The sequence below is a fragment of the Geotrypetes seraphini genome, chromosome 8, assembly GCF_902459505.1.
Source record: "Geotrypetes seraphini chromosome 8, aGeoSer1.1, whole genome shotgun sequence".
NCBI lineage: Eukaryota > Metazoa > Chordata > Amphibia > Gymnophiona > Dermophiidae > Geotrypetes > Geotrypetes seraphini.
In genome coordinates, this window is record NC_047091.1 from 75,474,752 (window position 1) to 75,496,769 (window position 22,018).

General features: G+C 47.0%; 1 protein-coding gene across 5 annotated transcripts in view; it reads right to left on the reverse strand.

The window, feature by feature from the left end:
- The window catches only part of KLC2 (kinesin light chain 2), a 38,160-nt gene that overhangs the window by 11,943 nt on the left and 4,199 nt on the right, over positions 1 to 22,018 (reverse strand). For all 5 annotated transcript variants that reach the window (XM_033956170.1, XM_033956171.1, XM_033956169.1 and 2 more), the window contains exons 4-15: positions 20,623 to 20,695; positions 10,723 to 10,945; positions 10,398 to 10,485; positions 9,881 to 9,982; positions 8,862 to 9,035; positions 8,418 to 8,517; positions 7,997 to 8,046; positions 6,863 to 6,930; positions 3,102 to 3,210; positions 2,841 to 2,999; positions 2,379 to 2,503; positions 1,891 to 1,948 (exon numbers count right to left, since the gene is read on the reverse strand). In XM_033956170.1, the coding sequence (XP_033812061.1) occupies positions 1,891 to 1,948; positions 2,379 to 2,503; positions 2,841 to 2,999; positions 3,102 to 3,210; positions 6,863 to 6,930; positions 7,997 to 8,046; positions 8,418 to 8,517; positions 8,862 to 9,035; positions 9,881 to 9,982; positions 10,398 to 10,485; positions 10,723 to 10,945; positions 20,623 to 20,695 (1,329 nt within the window). The remainder of the gene's footprint in view (positions 1 to 1,890; positions 1,949 to 2,378; positions 2,504 to 2,840; positions 3,000 to 3,101; positions 3,211 to 6,862; positions 6,931 to 7,996; positions 8,047 to 8,417; positions 8,518 to 8,861; positions 9,036 to 9,880; positions 9,983 to 10,397; positions 10,486 to 10,722; positions 10,946 to 20,622; positions 20,696 to 22,018) is intronic.

Here is a 22,018-nt window from a genome sequence, read left to right on the forward strand (position 1 = left end):
AGTGTCATATTAATTTTGGGTCCAAAAAACACACTAGGGCTTATTTTTGGGGATATCTTATTTTTTTTCATGTACAACAATCATCTCTCCTCTACCCCAATTCTTCCTCATTTCTTTCTCCCCCCCACCATGTGCAGCATCATTCCTCCCCTCTCACCCATCCCCGACCCTCCCACCGTGAGACTGACATACCTCCGCTCCAAGGCCTCCTAAAGTAGTAGGGATTGGAGTTGCTGAATTGACGAGTCTGATTTATTCAGCAAATCAGGCAGCACTAGTGTCAGGGATGGAGTCAGGGAGAGTCGGGGACTTTAGGGTGGGGGGGGCTTTCGGGAGTCAATCTTAACTAGGACTTATATTAGGAGCATCTTTAAAAATCATGCTAGGGTTTATTTTCAGGATAGGTCTTATTTTCAGGGAAACAGGGTAGTAGTTGAAAACTGTGATTAATACCTTATGCACAACTTGCAGGTTCAGACTGACTACCCATTCGTCAAGAATGACACACCTATTGCACTCTGCAATGTCCTTCCATCATGTGCCCAGTTGAAAACAACATGATATTACCAGCTCACTAATGGACAGCACAGCTTCCCTTCTACATAAATGTAGCTCCCATCTTTAATGCACTGTAGCCTCTTCCCTACTGTATTAGTGCGATTTTCCTCTTCCCATGATTTGCATGGGCCTCTCTCTTTGTAAATTTCCTTGAACCTACTCTGGAAAAGTGCAATCAAGAAATCCTAATTAAGATTATGGTTACTGCAACAGATTCGTCCATTGTTGCTGGCATCAAGGAGCATTTCCAACATTTGGCACTTATTTTCCTAGTCATCCACTACAGTGTTAGTTCTCTTCTACACTCACATCTGAAAGACAATCCCAATTATCTTTTTAATGCTAAACCTTTGAGAAGATTGTACCAAAACCAGATCAAAATGGATGGCTCAAGTCAATTAATATCAACAACTCAAGATCCTCCACAATCCACATTCCCCAAAAGTGTCACATCTGTGGAAGAGCCCCTCTCCAAAAGATTGAAAATGGATGTTAGCAATTTTGAGTGACTTATGGGACAGTGCTTCCTTTGAGGGCTATTCTTAATGAATTGAACAGTTATTTATGTTTGCGTGATAAAGATGATATTTTGATGTTTCTGTGGAAAAAAAAAAAGCAAAAAAGTGCCGGCATTGTTCTGTGATTTCTAAATATCAGCCTTTCTTTCAAAAATTGTTTGCACTTAAATTTTTGAAAGGTTCATATTTAAGCACAGAAAAACAGGCACCAATGTGTGACTTCACTTTTGATTTTGCGCAGATTCTCTTTAAACACTTTCTATGCTGCCCATGACTTGGTAGTAAATTTTTTGCATTGTAGGCCATCATTTCCCTCTTTGCATTAGGAATGAATATGATTGACCTCGTAATTTATGACAGACAGTATCAAAGGCAGTACTCAGATCTAAATGTAACCAAACAGCACCCATCACTAAAACACTGTCCACTACAGACAGCAAAAGGGACTCTGTGCTGTTGATGGCTGTAGCCCAATTGATTTGTGACCACGTTAATACCAATGCCTGAGCCCTCTGACCATTCAGCGCTGTATAATGTGTGCACAAACCCGGCATTAATGGTGGTAGATTTGAGCATCAGCCCCTGAGACAAGTGCTCACATTCTCACTTCATTACTTCCTTGTGAATGAAGTCTCTCTGGTAACAGCTCCTAACACGCTGACGTAGCTACACAATTTTTAATAAATGGGAGTGGAATAAAGAAACCTCTTCTCTTCATGCTACCATTCTCCCATTACAGCGTGTCCCCCACACACATTGCCTCTTCTCTGCTTCCCCCCCCCAAAAAAAAAAATCCCTCCCATGCTTCACTTACCTGCGTGCTTTCCTCCCCACTCTTGTTGATAAAGTTCAGGGAACTAGCCCGCTTCATCCTGAAAGAAAACCAAGGAATGGAGCAAATCAGAAACCCAGAGCAGACACTATCCTAGTGGCTTTGAGGGCAAGAGGGTCCTCCACCCAGATCCAGAATCCTACCAGCTCTCTCGGATGAACGGTTACAGTCAGTCCCTGTCACCACCATAATTAGCATGTGCAGTGCTTCTATATAATCCTGTAACACTCATGGCAATAGCTAGAGCAGAAAGTTGGAGGGCAAAATAAGGTTTTGAGCAAATGGAAAATGAAATTCAGCCAGGGCACCCCTTCTTCAGGTCTGCTAAAAGGGACTTCTGCTCAAGACAAGATGGCTGTTCACCTCTGCTCCATAATAATTTATGTGGCTACATGTATAGATGGAATGCCAATATCTGCAAGGGAAGAGAGGGGTTAGGGTGAAGGGTGAGGCATTTAATTAGGATGTACCCAGGGTTTCTTGGTTCTTGTGGGCTGCCCCCTTGCAGTTTCTTCACCAGCATCTCACTGCTTCGCCGCAGGGCATCCCGAAGTTTTCCAAAGGAGCCGCTTCTCCTCAGTGCACCACTCCCATCCTAGATGTAAAAAGAGCAAAATTAGTGAACATGCTTCTCCCGTGATACATCAATGAAAGACACGGCTTATAGAAACACACAGAGGAAAACCTAGTGTCCTTCCTTTCAGCTCACAGGCAAAATATGGAGAAGGAACACACATTTATGGACATCACACAGCTGGGCGTCTGCAACTGGCAACAAAGGGGCACATCTGACTGAGTCAGTCTTTCAGAGGCAGGAAGGAGAGACTGGCCCAGTTTTGTGGCACTCAAGTCAAGCAGGACCTGCGGTAGCCAATTCACAGGAGGCAAAAGGTGCACATTCACACTTCCTGGTTTAAGGCACTCTTTTTTACCCCAGCCCACTCCGCTGCGGGCCCGTCCTCGCCACCATCTGTGCTGCGCTCATCTTTTGATGCAGCCCCATTCAGCACCTCTCGGCTCCGTCTGCGCTCAGAGGGGCACCCATCCTTCAACAACTCCACAACACGGCTCTGATTAATGGCGTCAATCCCCTGCAGAAACAGAAAATGAATTTGAGTCTTCCAGTTACTGGCTGAAAAAACCCCAAAGTGCAACAAAGAGGAGAGGGGGCACCTAGAATGCCTTTCCTGTACCTGTTTTCGCGTCCGGGTGGCACACTCCTCCAGTGTCTCTGCCGCCTCCAGTTTTCCCTGCCGGCGGTACAGTGCCCCCAGACTCTTTAGTGTTGTGTTAACCGTTGGACTGCAGAAGTTAAGGTTAAAACAGAGAGAAAGAGAAAAAGTAAAAATGAAAGTTGGACTTCGCAACTGTCCACTTGCAAGCCTTGATCTAGCAGCTCCAAGAGTTATTTCTACAATGTAGGAAGAAAAAAAATGATACCGACTTTTTAGAACAAGTGTGCCAGCATAGACTTTCAGCTTCTAACATTAGCTTGCACAATCTGGACAGTAACTGTTTGTTAATCATCTCTTCCCAGAAAGCCTTGATGTTATCTCAACCCTTAACTTCTAGAAGATTTACAGGAGTACTCTATCTTGAAAGGTAAATGTACAGTTGAAATGACCCCAGTTCTTATTACTGTTCCTCTTTTCCTATGGCAGTAAAACTGGGAAGAATGTTTTGTATTCTGAATGTGTATTTGTTGCATTTATTGTTTGATAAGTTTATTGCTTAATGAGAGTTTTATTATTGAAATTATATTTTACAAATATTTGTATTTTTTACTGTATTATTGTATTTCACTGATTGTCCAGCTCTTTTTAGTGTAAATCGCCTAGAACTTTTGGTTATGGCAGTATAAAAGAATAAAGTTATTATTATTATCATCATCAAGTTCTGTGCTTGATGGAGGAAGTGACATATGCTTGATGGAGGAAGTCAAACAACAACACACAAAGTGCTGGATATATTGTCAGTATTATTTTGTCTTTCTCATTCTCAATTAAATGCAACACAGAGAGTACTTCTTGGGAATTCAGATTTCCACTCCTATCACAGGTGGTGGGATTCTTCACCATTCCTAGTATCTCATCTGTTTTTCATATCTTATTATCATTAATATTCTGTCACTATTTCTTTAAATAAATATATAAATAATATAACTTAGCTTTTCATTTGTTTTGTTTTGTTTGTAAGAAGTTCATTCCCCTTCCCGACGCGTTTCGCCTAGCTTTTTCAAGATTGGGGTAACTGAACATTGCAAATCAGCAAGTCATGTTCCATGCGCATCTTGGGGTGCCTCAATAATTTTCCTTCTTGTTTTGACTAAACTCCTTTATAAGAACATTTATTTTTAGATGACACTGCCTTGTGGTAGTTAACCTATGGGCAGCAACCCCTTTGTCTCTCTTGGTTGTCCACTGCTTTGGGGGCAAAACACCTCAAATTTGGATAGGTTTCCAGGTATTCCATGTAATTTGGTTCCTTTACCATGCACACTCTAACGGCTACGTCCAGTTCTTCTACATCTTTAAAGATAAGCTACTGAATGCTCTTTCACCTTCATCTTTGGTCAGAAATGTAATACCCTTGACTAATCTAGATATTTTTTGTTTGACTGGTAGAGAAACAGGACGGGTGCACCTCGTTAGGAGCTTGTCCATATCAGTTCTACTTTTTCAGTTAACAGAGTTCATAAACAGTGAGGAAGAGAATGTGGTGAAATTAATTAGCTTAGCAGGGTTTAAACAAAGGTTTGGATAATTTCCTAAAAGAGAAGCCCATAGGCCATTATTGAGATGGTTTGGAGAAATTCACCACTTATTCCTAGGATAAGCAGTATAAAATCTGTTTTACTACTTGGGATCTAGCTAGATACTTGGGACCTGGATTGGCCACTGTTGGAAACAAGATACTGGACTTGATGGGCCTTCGGTCTGTCCCATTATGGCAATTCTTGATTCTTTTTTTAGGGCATGGAAGTCCATGTTAAGCATCTGCATACGAGTATCTTTGCTTATGGCTCTCTGTTAAATCCTTTTCTTTTTCCAGTTGTTTACCATCTGCCCCCACTTACTGACTCTGCTGATTTCTCAGCTTTGAATCACTAATTCTTCACTTTGTGTCTTCGGAGATTTCAATTTACTGTAGTCACAGCAGCAGGCACAATTTTTGATTACACTAGTGGACGGACCTAGGCTGTACTCAGCACATTGATTTTCTTATTCTCAGTTGGACATATTTTGCTTATAGTATTTTCCCCATCAGCATCATGGAGAAATTAGGTCCTCACCTGCTAATTTCTTTCTTTTAGTCCCTCCAGACTGGCACAGCCCACTTGCACTGATCTCAAAAGTTAGTGTCTCTGTCTCCACCTGCTGGCAGAGGAACATAAACCCATCAGTTTCTGTGCCAGTGTGGAGGGACTAAAAAAGAAACTTAGCAGGTGAGGACCTAATTTCTCCATGATGATGATGGAGAAAATACTATAAGCAAAATATGCCCAGCTGAGAATGGATGACTATATTCCTAATAAGGGCGTGGCACCCCTCCTCCTCTCTGCCCTCCCCGCTCCTCTCTTTACTGCGCGTACATGCCTCTTGCCTTCTCCCATACCTTTTTTACTCCCCCGGTGCAAGGTTGCTGCCCGAGTCGGCATCGGCACTCTAACATCACCGCGCCTAGGAAGCGACATCGTAGGGCACGCCGACACCGATGTGGGCATGCTGCTCATGCTAGAGAAGTTAAAAAAGGTACAGGAAAGAGGGCAGGTGCGCCGCAGGGGGGGGCACCACCACCTTGGCCGCTGCTCATCCTTACTATTCCATTGCTCACGGCCCATAAATATGATTATGTCTCTCCACTGCTACACTTGTTACCAGTTACAGTGCAAACCAAATTTAAAATGTTGACATTAGTCCCTAAAGCAGGGATCTCAAAGTCCCTCCTTGAGGGCTGCAATCCAGTCGGGTTTTCAGGATTTCCCCAATGAATATGCATTGAAAGCAGTGCATGCACATAGATCTCATGCATATTCATTGGGGAAATCCTGAAAACCCGACTGGATTGCGGCCTTCAAGGAGGGACTTTGAGATCCCTACCCTAAAGCATCCTTTACTCAGACCCTTTTGTACCTTGCATCACACTTCTTCAGCCTTATGCCCCTAAATGTGTTCTCAGATCGGCTTACTCACTCACCCCTCTCCGAGCCATACTGGTCACAACATTACCTGAGAATCTTGTTTTCTCTATCTGGGACAACTTTGGAACTTTCTCCTAATGCATTTACATTTTTGAAGCCTCTCTATCCAAACTTTAAAATATAGCTTTTCCAGTTTTCATTTTCCACTGATTAACCCCCCCCCCTTTTACGAAACCACGATAGCTGTTTTCAGTGCAGGCCGGCACGCTGAATGATCTGCGCTGCTCCTGACACTCATGGAGTTCCTATGATCGTTGGGAGCAGCGTGGAGCATTCAGCACACCGGCATGTGCTAAAAACCGCTTTCGTGGTTTTATAAAAGGGGAAGGGGGTAAGTGAATTATATGAGGCCTGTTTGTTTTAATCTTTTTTTCTTCTCTCCCCATCCCTTTATTTTCCTTGTTTTCTCCTTTTTCTCTTTCTGCGATTTTCAGTCATATTTTAAATTGTTAACTGCTTTCTATGCCTTTTTGGCTTTAAAGATGGTATATCAAATCTCTGTAAATAAAATAAAATACAATAAATAAATAAAGTCTCCATATTCCCTCTTACCCCATCTTCAAACTAATATTCAAGTAGTGCTTCAGGGCACACTGTATCTCTGTACTGCACCCCACTGACAAGCTTATGCTGAATAATTAGAATGAGATGCTCATAGTGATCACAGCCTTGGTGGCCTCAGTCCTGGTGGGGAAATAGCTGTCTATATTGTCACTTCTCCCCTTCGTCAAAACACAGGGCTGCTACGCTCACCTGTCTACCTTGCAGGCCTTATACCAACTACCATATTCTCCATAGGAGTTACTATCCTTGTGCAGAGCCTGGGAGGAGAGAAAGAAAGAGAGGAGAGAAAATTATTATTATTTTAGGTATTTATATAGAAACATAGAAACATAGAAAGATGACGGCAGAAAAGGGCTATAGCCCATCAAGTCTGCCCACTCTACTGACCCACCCCATTAAGTCCGAGTACTAATGACCTAGTTCCTTAACTCGACCTTCGTAAGGATCCTACTAGGGCATCCCATTTATTCTTAAAGTCAATAACGCTGGTGGCCTTGATCACCTGCTCTGGAAGCTTGTTCCAGTGATCTACAACCCTTTCTGTGAAGAAATACTTCCTTATGTCACTATCGAATTTCCCTCCTCTGAGTTTGAATGGATGCCCCCTTGTGACCGAGGGTCCCCTGAGAAAGAAGATGTCTTCCTCCACCTCGACACGTCCCGTGATGTATTTAAATGTCTCAATCATGTCCCCCCTCTCCCTGCGCTCCTCTAGAGTGTAGAGATGCAATTTGTTTAGTCTTTCTTCATACGAGAGACCCTTGAGCCCCGAGATCATCCTAGTGGTCATCCGCTGAACCGACTCAACTCTAAGCACGTCTTTACGGTAATGTGGCCTCCAGAATTGCACACAGTACTCCAGATGAGGTCTCACCATGGTTCTGTACAGTGGCATTATGACTTCAGATTTGCGGCTAACGAAGCTTCTATTGATACATCCCATAAGTTGCCTTGCTTTGGATGAGGCCTTCTCTACTTGTTTGGTGGCCTTCATGTCTGCACTGATGATTACTCCCAAGTCTCTTTCCTCTGAAGTCCTAGCTAGTGAAAGCTAGCTATGAAAGTTATCTAAGCGGTTTACAAACAGGTACTCAAGCATTTTCCCTCTCTGTCCCGGTGGGTTCACAATCTATCTAAAATGTGACAAGACCTGATTAAATTCAAGTTGTTTTCTACATATAGCTTCACTTTTCATAACTGGATCACTGTTAAGTGAAATTTAAACAGACAAGGTCTGCTATAAGGTTGCAATAATTGTACAGCTGTAATATTTACTAATTGCACAAGCAGTACAGATTGGGTGCAAGTCTTTTGACCCCTCACCTTACTCTCCTCCCGCTCCTCTGCATGCATCCAGATTGGCTTGTTGTCGCCTGTAGGGAGATCAAAGTTGCAGGAGGAATTAAGAAAAGCTTGAATGCAAGACTAAAAACCTCTCCTTGATGGGCCTTTGGTCTGGCAATTCTTATGTTCCTTTCCCATCCACCATCCCACCCCCAAACTGAGTACTACAGAGGTTGTGGGATCCAGGTTTCAGTCCCAGTTCAAGTCCCTGAGGCTAGGATCACTGCAAATTTTAAGAGCTCTGGATCCATTCTTGATACTGGGAGCACTGCAGAAGTTAGGAGGCCCAAATTCAATCCCCAGCTTAGACTCCTGTTTCTCGAACTGGCAGTACCTCTCTTCACCTTCCTATAAAATTATCCATAGCTCCCTCTTTGGAATAGCAGGTAGCGAGACTCACCATTCACAGAGCCAAACTCCTTCTCATGGGCCTGGGTCAGGATCTCTTTGTACAGGGCCTCTGCCTTCTTGTACTTGCCTTGCTTCAGGTAACAGGAGGCCTGAGCAGTGAGAGTGGAAACCCAGAACAGAGGTTTTACTTTATGTTCTCAACCTATTCCCTGCCACACCTCTCTCCATTTCTCACCAGGGAAACTCGCACTGCAAAGCCTCTTCCTTAATCTCTCCCATTCATCTCTCACCAGGGAGTCTCCCCCATGAAAGGGCTTGCTCCTTATGAGGATAGACAGGAAATGAATTGGGGAATGATGAGGAAGGTTCTCTTACACAGGGGGGGAAGCAGAGAATGTGGGGGAGGAGGATAGGGTGATAATGGTTCTCTTATATGAGAAGAAAAATGGTGGGTGAGGACTGATGAGAATCTCTCTTTTCTGAAGATGCTTACCAGGTTGTTTTTGGTCTTGACCACGTTGGGGTCGTCAGGCCCCAGCCGGGACTCATAGATCTCCAGGGCTCGCTGATAGTAATATTCCACCTCCTCATACTTACCCTGGTTCTGACAAAGCAGTGCCAAGTTATTGAGCTGCTTTGCCACATCAGGGTGGTACTTTCCCAGCACCTGAGGGGAATGCAAATGCGGGAAGAAGAAGCAGTTATAAGTAACATACATCGTCATCCCTCACGGAAGGGCCAACCCCCCTATCCCTCCCCCAACAAAAACCCAACCCAACTCAGCACAAAAGTTAGTCCAAATTGAGACCAAATCTCATCCACAAAAACCCGTTACAACCTGCAGCTCCCCACTTATACAGCCTGTATCTGTATGTGACTCACCTTGAGCTTGGATTAGAAAAGGTGAAAGATCAAATCTAAAACTGAAAGTCCAGAGACATCCCTGACACAAATGCTGTCTAACTCCCTAGACATAAGCTTAACTGCTCTTCACAAAGACCCTTCTCACACACACAGCCAACCCAAGAATAGTCTGAGAAGCCCTCCACATACTGACATAAGAACATAAGAATAGCCTTACTGGGTCAGACCAATGGTCCATCAATCCCAGTAGCCCGTTTTCACGATGCCAATCCAGGTCACTAGTACCTGGCCAAAACCCCATGAGTAGCAATATTCCATGCTACCGATCCAGCAAGCAGTGGCTTCCCCATGTCTTTCTCAATAACAGACTATGGACTTTTCCTCCAGGAACTTTTCCAAACCTTTCTTAAAACCAGCTAAGCTATCCACTCTTACCACAACATCTTGCAATGCGTTCCAGAGCTTAACTATTCTCCAAGTGAAAAAAAATTTCCTCCTATTGGTTTTAAAAGTATTTTCCCGTAACTTTATCAAGTGTCCTCAGTCTGATACTCCATATGCAGAGGGCCCTCAGCTCACACCATGCCTCCATTAATTCCTGATCAAGTTAGTATGAATCAGCTCTTCACTGGCACTTGAAGCAAGTACCTTCTCCCGTATCTCCAGAGCTCGTTTGCACAACGGCTCAGCCTCCTTGTATTTCCCTCTCTTCCCATACAGTACTGCCAGGTTGTTCAAGGTCGCTGCCACCTGTACCACACAAGGAATTGAAAAACCAGAGAGAGAGAGAGAGAGTATCATTAGAAAAGACTCAAAGATGTTGAGAGCAAGGCACACTGACAAAGCTGCCTATATTTGTCTTGAATAACAGGGCCACATTTTGGGTTGTACTGCTACATAAGGCAGGTGCCACCCAGCACATTGTGGGCAGGCTGTGCCAATTCTATTGCAGTTACCAAAAGGAAGGAGTCAGTGTACTGGAGCTTATGCAGGTTGAAGGTTTGGGTGCTAAACTCAGTTTTCACCCAGGGCACCAGTTAGTACAGAGCCGACCGAGATGCCTAGATGGAGCTGTGTGTGTGGTGGGACAGGGAGGTCTTGGTACTGGAATAGCAGGGAGTGCTGCATGGTTGGAGTGAGGTGCATAGGAAGAGCAGAGACTCACAGCTGGGTGGTCTTTCCCCAGCGTCTTCTCCCGAATTGCCAGTGCATCGTTCAATAGATGTGCAGCCTCCTTGTACTTGTTTTGGTCCCTGTGAAAACAAACAATGTGGAATTAATTTTATCCACAGTGGTCCACACCACCCAACAGACCCCCCCCCAACTCAAAATCTACTGTATAACAGTCACTAAACTTCAGTATTTACATTCCTTCTCCCACATATCCAGATATACTCCTAATTCCTCCAGCTTCTCTCTCTTCACCGGAGGCAGCAGAGACTATTCTGGGATGCCCCTTACTGCCTCCCTCTCTTCACCCTCAGACCCACCTGTATACCAGGGCTAGGATATTCAACATCGTGGCCACATCTGGGTGGTCATGGCCAGAGGTCTTCTCCAGGTCCTCCAGCGCCTGCTTGCAGAGAGGCACTGCCACCTCATAGCGGCCCTGTGAAGCATATTGGATCACCAAGTTATGAAGAGTACGCAAGCGGGCAGGGATCTCGTAGCCCCCATGCTGGGCTGCTGCCTCCCCTGGGGTGGGCTGCTGGGCTGAAAGAGACAGAAATAGAGATTAGATTTTTACCTTGATAATATCTTTTCAAGTAGATAAGGATAGTATGCTGAACCTTAGGGTTGTCCATCTGTGCTCACAAGCTTATTGCAGAAGATGTCAATCGCAGCTTTTAAACTCCGACTTCTCCACAGTCTCTGATGTCCCCTTCAGTTCTTACCAAAGCTGGTGACAGCCCTGCAGAAGAAGACAGGTGAAGGAGGGGCACGGGGAATTCCCCAAAACCTGATGTCTGATCTGCTCAGATGAATTTAAAACAATCACTGAATAAACAGTAATGTAGTTAAAACATCAACGAGCCTCTGAGAGGAACAATGAATGTAAGAAAATGCAATTTAAATAAGAAACATATACAACCTGAACATTTATGGAGCTCAACCATTCCTCCTTTATAATCTCAGATATGGAGTTGACCATTAAGCTTGAGTTAGAAAGCAGGAGAATGAGATAAATTTCTGGGGGGGAGGGGTTCAGCATACCATCCCTATCTACTGGAAAATATATTATCAAGGTAAGAACCTAATCTTTTTCCAGTGCAATAGGCATGGTATGCTGAACCATAATGATGTATCTAAACAGCCCCCAAAGTCTAGGGTGGGAAAAATGATCCTGCATATAGTACTGAGGACCCATAAGCAGCATCCCCCTGTGCTGTTATATCCACTCTGAAGAATTGTAGGTCGCTGATCTATAAATCTCCTCAGGAGGAATTGCCCTTGCTTCCGATGAATTTGGAGGGGTATTCTGCCTCAAACTGCCGGTTAGCTGATGCAACCAATGTATGCAGATTATATAGCTCTACAAATCCATCTAGAGATGGTGACCTTGGAAGCAGGTCTGCCTCATCTCACCTGATTGGTCAACACAAAAAAAATGATCTGAGACACAAAACTCATTGGTGACCTTCAAGTAACGCAATAGGGCCCTCCTGATGTCCAAAATCTTTAAGGCCTTGTCTTTCTTCTTGGACCCTGTGGGATGAAATGCTGGCAACCTAACCTCTTGGTTGACATGAAATGCTGAAATGACCTATGGTAAGGAGGGAACAGTAAGCAAGATTACTCTTGCTCTTGTGATCCTAAGAAACAGCTCTCTGCATGACAGGGCCTGCAATTCTGAGACTCTCCTGGCAGAAGTAATTGCCACCAAGTAGACTGATTTGACCAATAGATCTACAAGGGAGATCTCCTGCAAGGGCTCATGTGGAGCTCTATCTAGTCCCTCCAAAACTATATTGAGATTCCAGGATGGAAACGGGTCTTGAATCAGGGGCCACAGTCTTAGGGCACCTTTCAAGAACCTATGTCCGGATGGGCCGCTAGAGAAGCTCTCTTCTCTGAGCCCTGGAACCAAGAGAGCCCTGCTACTTGATCTCTAAGGGATGCCACTGCCAAACCCTTGTTAAGGCCTTCTTGGAAGAACGCCACGACCGACAAGATTGGGGCACTGCCCAGCTCTAACTTTTCTCTACTGCACCAGAACTGAAACATCTCCCATGCCTTAGCATACACTAATACCGTCGTTGGCTTTTTGGCTCTAAAAAGAGTATCAAGGTAAAATTATGGTCTTACCTGTTAATTTTCTTTCCTTTAGAAGCAGCAGATGAATCCAGACTAGTGGGTATAGCTCACATCGACCAGCAGGTGGAGATAGAGAACTGATTAACAGTTGGCCTTAAAGCCTGGTGTTCTTTCTGTTGATTCAGTTATGCACTCTGCCCAAGCATCCCGAAAGGAGAATGAGCCGCAACAAAACTCCATTCCAGTAGAAAATGTGTCTTTCTCTTCTTGAAATTATCCTATGTCTCTATTTTGTACCAAAAAAAATTTTTTCTTTTTTTTTTTCTTTTTTTTTTTTTTTTTCAGCAATGAAATAATACACTTACCAACCATAGCCCCAACTAACCCAATCAACTAAACACCATACACACAACCAGTGCCCTTTTGGGGAGGGGCTCTGGATTCATCTGCTGCTTCTAAAGGAAAGAAAATTAACAGGTAAGACCATAATTTTACCTTCCATAGCAAAGCAGCAGATGAATCCAGACTAGTGGGATGTAGCAAAGCAAACTCAAACTGGGTGGGACGCCAATGCCGCCTCTGCCAGCACTGCCGCGCCAAAACTCGCCTCTGAACGGGCCGCCACATCTAAACGATAATGCCGTGAAAAAGTATTTGTCGACGACCAAGTGGCCGCTCGGCAAATCTCCTCTAAAGACATCCCCCCGGACTCCGCCCAAGAGGTTGCCAAAGCCCGAGTGGAATGAGCATGAAGGTGCTCCGGTACTTTCTTCCCTGACAGCACATACGCTGAAGCAATAGTGTCCTTGACCCAACGCGCAATGGACGCCTTAGACGCCGCCATCCCTTTGTTTTTCCCCGCGAAAGCGACAAAGAGATGGTCCGACCGACGAAAGTCATTCGTCACTTCCAAATAATGGAGAAGCACACGGCGTACATCTAGCAGCCGTAAAGACAAAAATCGTGTCCCCCAATCCTCCCTCCGAAAGGATGGAAGGAACAAATCCTGGTTCACATGAAAGGCAGAAATAACCTTCGGCAGGAAGGACGGCACCGTACGCACCGACACCCCAGTCTCCGAAAAACGCAAAAAGGGTTCTCTGCAAGAAAGCGCCTGCAGCTCTGATACTCGCCTCGCTGAAGCCATTGCCACCAAAAAAACTGTTTTCAGTGTGACATCTTTTAACGTGGCCGCTGACAGGGGCTCAAAAGGTGCCCCCTGCAACTTCCCAAGGACGAGCTTAAGATTCCACGTTGGACAAATACGCTTGACCGGCGGGCGGAGATGGTTCACCCCCTTGAGGAAACGGACCACGTCCGGCTGCGACGCGAGAGCCGATCGATCCACCGGGCCCCTGTAACAGGCAATGGCCGCCACCTGAACCTTTAAAGAGTTATAGGCTAACCCTTTTTCGACGCCCTCCTGCAGGAAAGCAAGAATAGCCGGCAGAGAAGCTTTGAAGGGCGCCACTCCCTGGCGACCGCACCATGCCTCAAAAATCCTCCAGACTCTCGCATAGGAGGCTGACGTCGAAAGCTTCTTGGCCTTAAGCAGAGTGGCGATCACCCTCTCTGAATAGCCCTTCTGTTTTAGCCTTGACCGCTCAATAGCCAGGCCGTAAGACCAAAGCGGCCCGGATCTTCTATCCATATCGGACCCTGCGTCAGTAAGTCCGGCGTTACCTGGAACGTCACCCGCTCGCCCACCGACAGCTGAATCAGATCTGCGTACCACGGCCGACGCGGCCAATCCGGAGCCACCAGGATGACTCTGCCGCGAAAGCGAGCGATGCGCTGTAACACTCGCCCTATCATGGGCCACGGCGGGAACACATACAGAAGGGAATTCGGAGGCCATGGGAGAGCTAACGCGTCCACCCCCTCCGAACCCTCTTCCTTGCGTCTGCTGAAGAACCGAGGCAACTTCGCATTGCGGGACGAGGCCATGAGATCCATCTCCGGCAAGCCCCACCGACTGACTAGCCGGCCGAACTCTCGAGGAGACAACTCCCACTCTCCTGGGTCCAGAAGATTTCTGCTGAGAAAGTCCGCTTGCACGTTTTCGTGACCTGCAATGTATGCCGCCGAGAGAAGCGGCACATGCCTCTCCGCCCATTGAAACAACTTTCTCGCCTCTTCTGCTAACTGCGGACTCCGGGTGCCCCCCTGCCGATTGACATAGGCGACCGCCGTGACACTGTCCGAAAAGACTCTGGTCGGCTTGTCCTGAATCAGTGACTGAAAAGCCAACAGCGCCAGCCTGACCGCCTTTAATTCCAACAAATTGATGGGCCACTGGGCCTCCTGGAAGGACCACATCCCCTGCACTGACGCCTGCAGGCACTGGGCCCCCCAACCCCGCAGACTGGCATCCGTGGTGACCACTACCCAGTCTGGCGTGGCCAACGGCATGCCCTTCCACAGATGCAACTCGTGGAGCCACCACTGCATGCTGTGAGCTGCTCGACGACTCCATGGGAGACGCACATTGTAGTTCAGAGAAGCTGGGGACCAGCGAGAGAGCAGAGACTGTTGTAAGGGCCTCATGTGGCTCCGCGCCCAGGGGACCACCTCCAGAGTCGCCACCATGGAACCCAGCACTTGGACATAATCCCAAACTCGCGGTCTGGCCGTCCCGAGAAGTAGGCGAATTTGAGCCTGCAATTTCTCCCCCCGGTCTCGGGGTAGAAACACCTTCCCCAGAGCCGTGTCGAACCGCACCCCCAGATGCACCAACGACTGCGACGGGGACAGAAAACTCTTGGGAAAGTTGACAATCCACCCCAACGACTGTAGGAGCGAAATCACTCGCTGAGTAACCGCCACACTCTCCTGGCTGGACGAGGCGCGGATTAACCAGTCGTCTAGGTAAGGGTGTACCCGAATCCCCTCCTTGCGGAGGAAGGCGGCTACCACCACCATGACCTTGGAAAAGGTGCGGGGGGCCGTTGCCAAGCCAAAGGGCATTGCCCGAAACTGATAATGCTGGCCGAGAATCGCAAACCGCAGATACCGCTGATGCGGAGGCCAGATCGGAATATGGAGGTACGCCTCCTTGAGATCGAGGGACGTGAGGAACTCTCCCGGTCGTACTGCCGCAATAACCGAGCGCACCGTCTCCATCCGGAAATGGCGAACACTGAGAAATCTGTTGACTCTTTTGAGATCCAGCACCGGCCTGAAGGACCCCCCCCTTCTTTGGCACAATGAAGTAAAGGGAATATATACCGGTGCCTACTTCTTCCGGGGGCACCGGTACCACAGCCCCTAGCTCGAGCAGTCCCTGAAGAGTCATCCGGACCGCGTCTCCCTTGGCCGCCCCATTGCACGGGGACACCAAGAAAGAATCTACGACGGGAGAGGCGAACTCTAACTTGTACCCTACTTGAACAATGTCCAACACCCACTGATCTGACGTGATCGTGGCCCACTCCGCCCGGAACTCCGAAAGCCGGCCCCCTAAGGGAAAGGCGGAGGGAGCCACGCCCCCGTCATTGTGGAGTGCGAGTGGCTGGGGTACGCGTGGACTGCCCCGACGAGGGTCTCGTCGTACGAAAGGAACCCCTCTGCTGAAACCTTGGCCTCGAAGCAGAGGACGAACCAGCAGCCGATCTGAAGAAAGGCTTACCAGACCTGGATCTCCGAACATCCCTGAAGCGCGGTCTCGACGATGAGGGCCTCACCGGGGGCCTAGCCCTATCCTCCGGTAAACGCTGAGTTTTGGTATCCCCAAAATCCTTCACCAGTTTATCTAAATCTTCTCCAAACAAGAAACCCCCTTTAAAAGGGAGCCGTACCAGCCGAAGCTTAGAAGCAGCATCGGCCGCCCAATGCCGTAGCCATAGGGATCTGCGAGATACCACTGAAAGAGACATCTGCTTCGCAGACGCCCTAACAATATCATATAAGGAGTCTGCCAAATAAGCCAAGCCGGACTCCAAATCTGCCAGTTCCGCATGGACAGAACCTCCAGCCTCCGTGAAATTATCTGACACCACTTGCGACCACTGCAGACATGCTCGTGCCGCATAAGAACTGCAAATGGCGGCCTGCAAGGTCAGTGCCGCGACCTCAAAGGACATTTTTAAGGAAGATTCAATCTTCCTATCCTGCGCATCCTTCAACGTCACTCCCCCCTCCACCGGTAAGGTAGTCCGTTTGGTTACCGCGGCCACCAAAGCATCCACCCTGGGCAATCTAAACTTATCCAGTTCAGCCGGGTCCACCGGATACAAGAGCCGCATGGCTTTTGCCACCCTTAAACTGGCTTCCGGCGTATCCCATTGCGCCGAGATCAGCTCCTGCATGGCTTCATGCACCGGAAAAGCCTTAGGTGGTCTCCGTGTGCCCGCCATCAGGGGATTACCTGATACTGCAGTATCAGCCTGAGAAATATTCAGCCCCTGTAAAGCCTTTGAAATTAAGGAAGACAATTCTTCCCTATGAAATAACCGTAGAGCAGACGGGTCATCCACTTCTTGACCCGGGGGATCCCCTGCATCCCAATCCAGGACCTCCCCCTCCTCCAACGATTCTGGAAGAGAAAAAGGGGATCTAGCCAGAATATCCTCTGTTTCCACGGTCGCGAGCCTGCGCTTCTTTGCACCCAGCGCCCTCGCTGGCGACCCCACCGTGCCCTCAGCCGGTTTGCCTGTCTCCCCAGGCACCACCGCCGACGTTGAGGGCACCGGAAGGGACACCTCGACCACTGGCACCGGCGGGGCGGGCTGCGCACCCTGTAACAAAAATGCCCTGTGCAGCAGCATCACAAATTCCGGCGAAAAAGAACCCCACTGAAGGGCCGCTGAACCGCCCTGCTCCGGGCCGGGGAGCGGGGCCGCGACTTCCGCCATTGCTCCCGCCTCCCCCACCGCCGCTGAACTCCCCCCTGCTAAGGAAGAGCCTCGCAGCTCTGACTCACCCTTGCGTGCCGGGGACATGTCCCGTGCCTCTGTTACCCGGGAAATCGCCCGCTCACAAGCCTGCAACAAAGCCCCTTCAGCCAGGGCCAGCTCACACTCGGCCGAGCAAAGGCCCGACGGTGCCCTGCGCGCTCCACAGCGCGAACACCTCAGACCGGCCTCCGTTGCCATGCCGCGTTTCAGCGCGGCTGCTGTTTCTTTTTTTTTTTTTTTTTTTCACACGCGGCAAACGCCGCCGACTCCCGACTCCGCCCCCAACCGCCCCTACAGTCGGGAACGCGACACCCAAGCCCCGAGGCAGGGAAAACACTCACCCCTCTGCTCCCGCGATCCTAGACGCCAGGACACAGCTGGTAAGTGTACTGCAAGCAAAAGCACAAATTGCCAAGCTCAGCATGAACAGGAAGTCGATTCTTTTTTTTTTTTTTTTTTTACTGGAATGAAGAAAGACGACTCCTGCAGGACCAACAACCCCTCAATCACCCGGAGGGGAGGGTGGAGTAGGGACCTGGGGGGGCCCAGGTGTAACTCCTAAAGCCGGCACCACTCAGCCAGGCACCCCTATCCTACTGAAGAGACATAGTCTCAACAGAGGAAGTCCACTGAACACCAATATCTCCGGCAGCATCCAGAATCCAAGAGCTAGCTCAGTCCCTGCTGGGAGATAGAGCAAAACTGAATCAACAGAAAGAACACCAGGCTTTAAGGCCAACTGTTAATCAGTTCTCTATCTCCACCTGCTGGTCGATGTGAGCTATACCCACTAGTCTGGATTCATCTGCTGCTTTGCTATGGAAAGACTACTTCTGAGTATCCTTTTTGGACTAGCGCTGTGCACTCAAGAGCCATGTTGTAAGTTCAAGTTCAATTTATTTAATATACCACAAATAAAACAAAAGTTTGTTTAGGCGATTCAGTGACCCATGTCTCTGTGATAGCAACAATATCTAGGTCTGCCACTAACATCAGGGCTTGCAGATCATGAACTTTGTTGCTTAGACTGCGAGCATTTGTGGTCATTGCTTTCCAGCAATTTTTCAGTGGTAATCTCCTTTTTCGTATAGTTTTTTGTTTTGTTTCACTTCCCGTTGTGATGTTAAGAAGCGAGTTGCTAATATCATTTATATTGCAATCTTTACTACCATCACATCTTGTCTTTTGCTGGGGGTGGCCTCTATAATTGTCCTTCATACATATGCCACCCCCATCTTCTAGTTTAAATGCCTAGTTTAAATTTCTCCGCAAGGATTCTTTTTCCTGCTGTACAATATAGCTTCTTGTCCTTCCACGTATTTCCCCATCCTCCTATGTACCTAAAGCCTTCTTGATGACACCAGGCTTTGAGCCACCTATTGAAGTCCTCTGTTTTTAACTCTTTCCTCTCCTTTTCCATATGTAGGTAGTACTTCTGAAGAAGCGACAGTCTTTACAAAAGTTTTAAGCGCTCCCCTAGCTCCCGAAAGGCTTTCTGAGTTGTTGGAGAATTTCTGTCTGGAACCTTGAAAGGCCCTCTGGGTAGAGGCTCCTGTGGAACACTGGTGAGAGTGCCGAGACCCACAAAAGGACCCTCGTTTCTGGCCTCTAGATGGCTCAGGGTCTACTGTCTTGTTCGGCAGTCTTGTACACTGGCCATAAGATCATCTAGGCCCTTGTCAAACAGCATCTGTCCCCTGAAGGGGAGCCTGTTCAGCATCGTTTTAGAGGTCAAATCACCCGCCCATTGCCTCCCAAAGCATATGATGGGCAGAGATTTAAAATGCTGAGATTTACCCCCATAACTCTGATTATATCATACAGCGCATCCGCTATGTAGTCTATTCCAGCTAACACAAGCTGTGGCAGGGGCTCAGACTCAGTCAGGGTCAGATTTCATAGCCTAGAATGACAGGCATGTGCCATGAAGAAGACCATGGCTGCAGCCTTAAGCCCTAAGGCTAGAGCCTCAAACTGCCTCCTGAGGACCATTTCCACTCTGTAGTCCTGTGGATCCTTTAAAACCATGCCTTCCTCACTTGGTAGGAAAGTGTGTTTGGTCACCTGGGATACCAGGGAATCTACCTGCCCCTTTCTCCAGTGCCAGGCAACAAGGGCACTCTTCAGCTGCCCAACCAGTGCATATAATATAAGGGTATTAGGGTCTGTCCAAGATGGCTGCCACAGAAGCATTTTGGCACCAAAAAATAGCTTAAAAACTTAAAAAATAGGATTGCAGTGGGGAGCAAAGACCTAACTGCAGAAACAGTCAAAACACAGTTTTTCAAGGACTTTCCCCCAACCCCCCAATTTTCACCATAGACTGTCATAGCCTGTACTCACAGACCATATGCTGGGGAAATGGGGCTGCAGCCTGCTCCAGCTTCTTTAAAGTGTAGCTGGATTTGGAAGGATTCTGCCAGTCAGTTGCCACACAGATATTCAGGCTGCCAGTCAGACCGATCCTCTATCCCCCAGGCCACGATGGATGCAGAAAAGAGTGTGTGGGGGTGGGGGGCAAAACTGTGGCTAAGTTCAAGCTCCTCACCAAGTCAAGGAAGCAAGCAAGTTCAGGTCTGGAACCCTGAGCTCCACAAATCTTCAGCAGGCTGGCTGTACAGGTCCCCGAAGGATACATCTGCCAGCTGCAGACTAAATGTTTGCTCCTCTCCAAGCAGGCACAGCAGTCCCTTAAAGCCACAAAAAAACCGAAAAGTGCCGCAAAGCAAAGAAATAAATGGAGATCAGAAAGACACCTTTATGGGGGTAGCAGAGACCGTGGAAAAGGAGGAGTTGAAAAACTGCGATTGGCATCCTAGTTTCATATCTTCTGCAGTATTCTTGTGAGTACAGACAAACAACCCAGTGGTTCAGCAAACCATCCCTATTGCACTAAAAAATGCAGCTGGTTTGTGATTCTTAAGGTTAGCTTGGCATGGTCTCATCTAGGAGTTGCCAACTGGATTCAAATTCACCTAACAGGTTTGATCTAGTCCTGAGTTTATCTCATTGCATCCAGAGAGTTGTTGTTCCAATTTCCCCACTGTAACAAAAGCAAGACTACAAGTCCCTGCATCCAGTGGGATAAACAGGATTAGCCCTGTTGGTGAATGTAGATTCAGATGGCAATCTCTCCTCCTTCCTGAGTAAACGGTATGGGACTCCCTCTGCTTTTTTCTTTCCATCAAATCCCAGGAGCAAGACTAGTGGTGGTAGGGAAGACATGCAATGGCTTCTCACCTTGACTCTGTTCCTCATCGTTGGGGAAGAGGTCATCGAGGGTATCCTTACTAGTTTCGCCACTCTTATCCTCCTGATTTTAAAAGAAAATGAGACACAAAATTGTTAAATACATCCCAAGATGTACTTGCCAAAGAATGAAAGTTCTAGTGTAACATAACCACATAGTAACTGATAGTAAGGAGGCCTCTCTGGTCCATTTGGTTTACTCAATTATCTTGTCCACACCGATAAGGATATATCCCAGCTGCTGACTACAGGAAGTGACCTCCTTATACTTCATCATCTCTTGTAAAATAATATACTGGTTCCTCCCATGAATCTTCTTGCCTTTCCCATAATAAACTTCAGGACTATGTAAGAAGCCTGCAACATCTAGCCTCCTAGGGCTGCTACAGAACCTGCCAGCCAGATCCGTCTAGGTAAGAAGATGTGTTTCCCCAAGAATAGTGGTTCCCAAGCCTGTCCTGGAGTACACCCAACCAGCTGAGATTGATTTGCATTCAAAGGCACCAGTGTATGCCAATCTCATGCATATTCATTGAAGATGTCCTCCAGGACAGGTTTGGCAACCATTAGAATTTCTACTTAATTACAGAACCCATAGCCTGCTGGATAGACCTAGCTGCTAGTTTGAATCTAATATGATCTGACTAGCTACCATTAGTATGGAAACTCCTAGACCTCTATTCACAGCTCAGGCTCAGAGTACAGAGAATAGATTTTTCATTGTCCTATATGGTGAGGCTAAAAAAGTAACCCCATAGAGCAGTGTGCCCTGAAGAGATTCTGAGTGTGCCACAAGAGATTCCAGAATTTTTTTTTTTTTTTAAACATCCCTTCATAAGTATACACTAGAATAAATGACACGTACATCAAGTACACAGTCTGTCAATGCTATGAGCATCTGTGTGAGTAAGGATTGGTCCTTCAAAACTAACGACAAGTAATATTAGTTTTATCTTTATTTTTTCTGCAATAGTTATCCTAACTTGAGCAACAAAGCAATCAAAGCTTTATTACGCTTTGGATGTTCTTATATTTGCGAACTTGGATTTTTTGCTCTGACAGAAATTAATTTTTTTTAAAAAGAGAACGACTGCAGATGGTGGATAATGAAATGTGTGTTTGCTTGTCGACTATTGAGCTGTATTTTGAGTTAATTTGCAGTCAAAAACAAGTACATCCATCACATTTATTAGCAATTTTAGTCTATCTACTTGTTTCACCTTTGTTACAATTATCCATACATAGCTTAAAGAACTGGATCGGTAGCATGGAATATTGCTACTCTTGGGTTTTGGCCAGGTACTAGTGACCTGGATTGGCCACCGTGAGAACGGGTTACTGGGCTTGATGGGCCATTGGTCTGACCCAGTAAGGCTATTCTTATGTT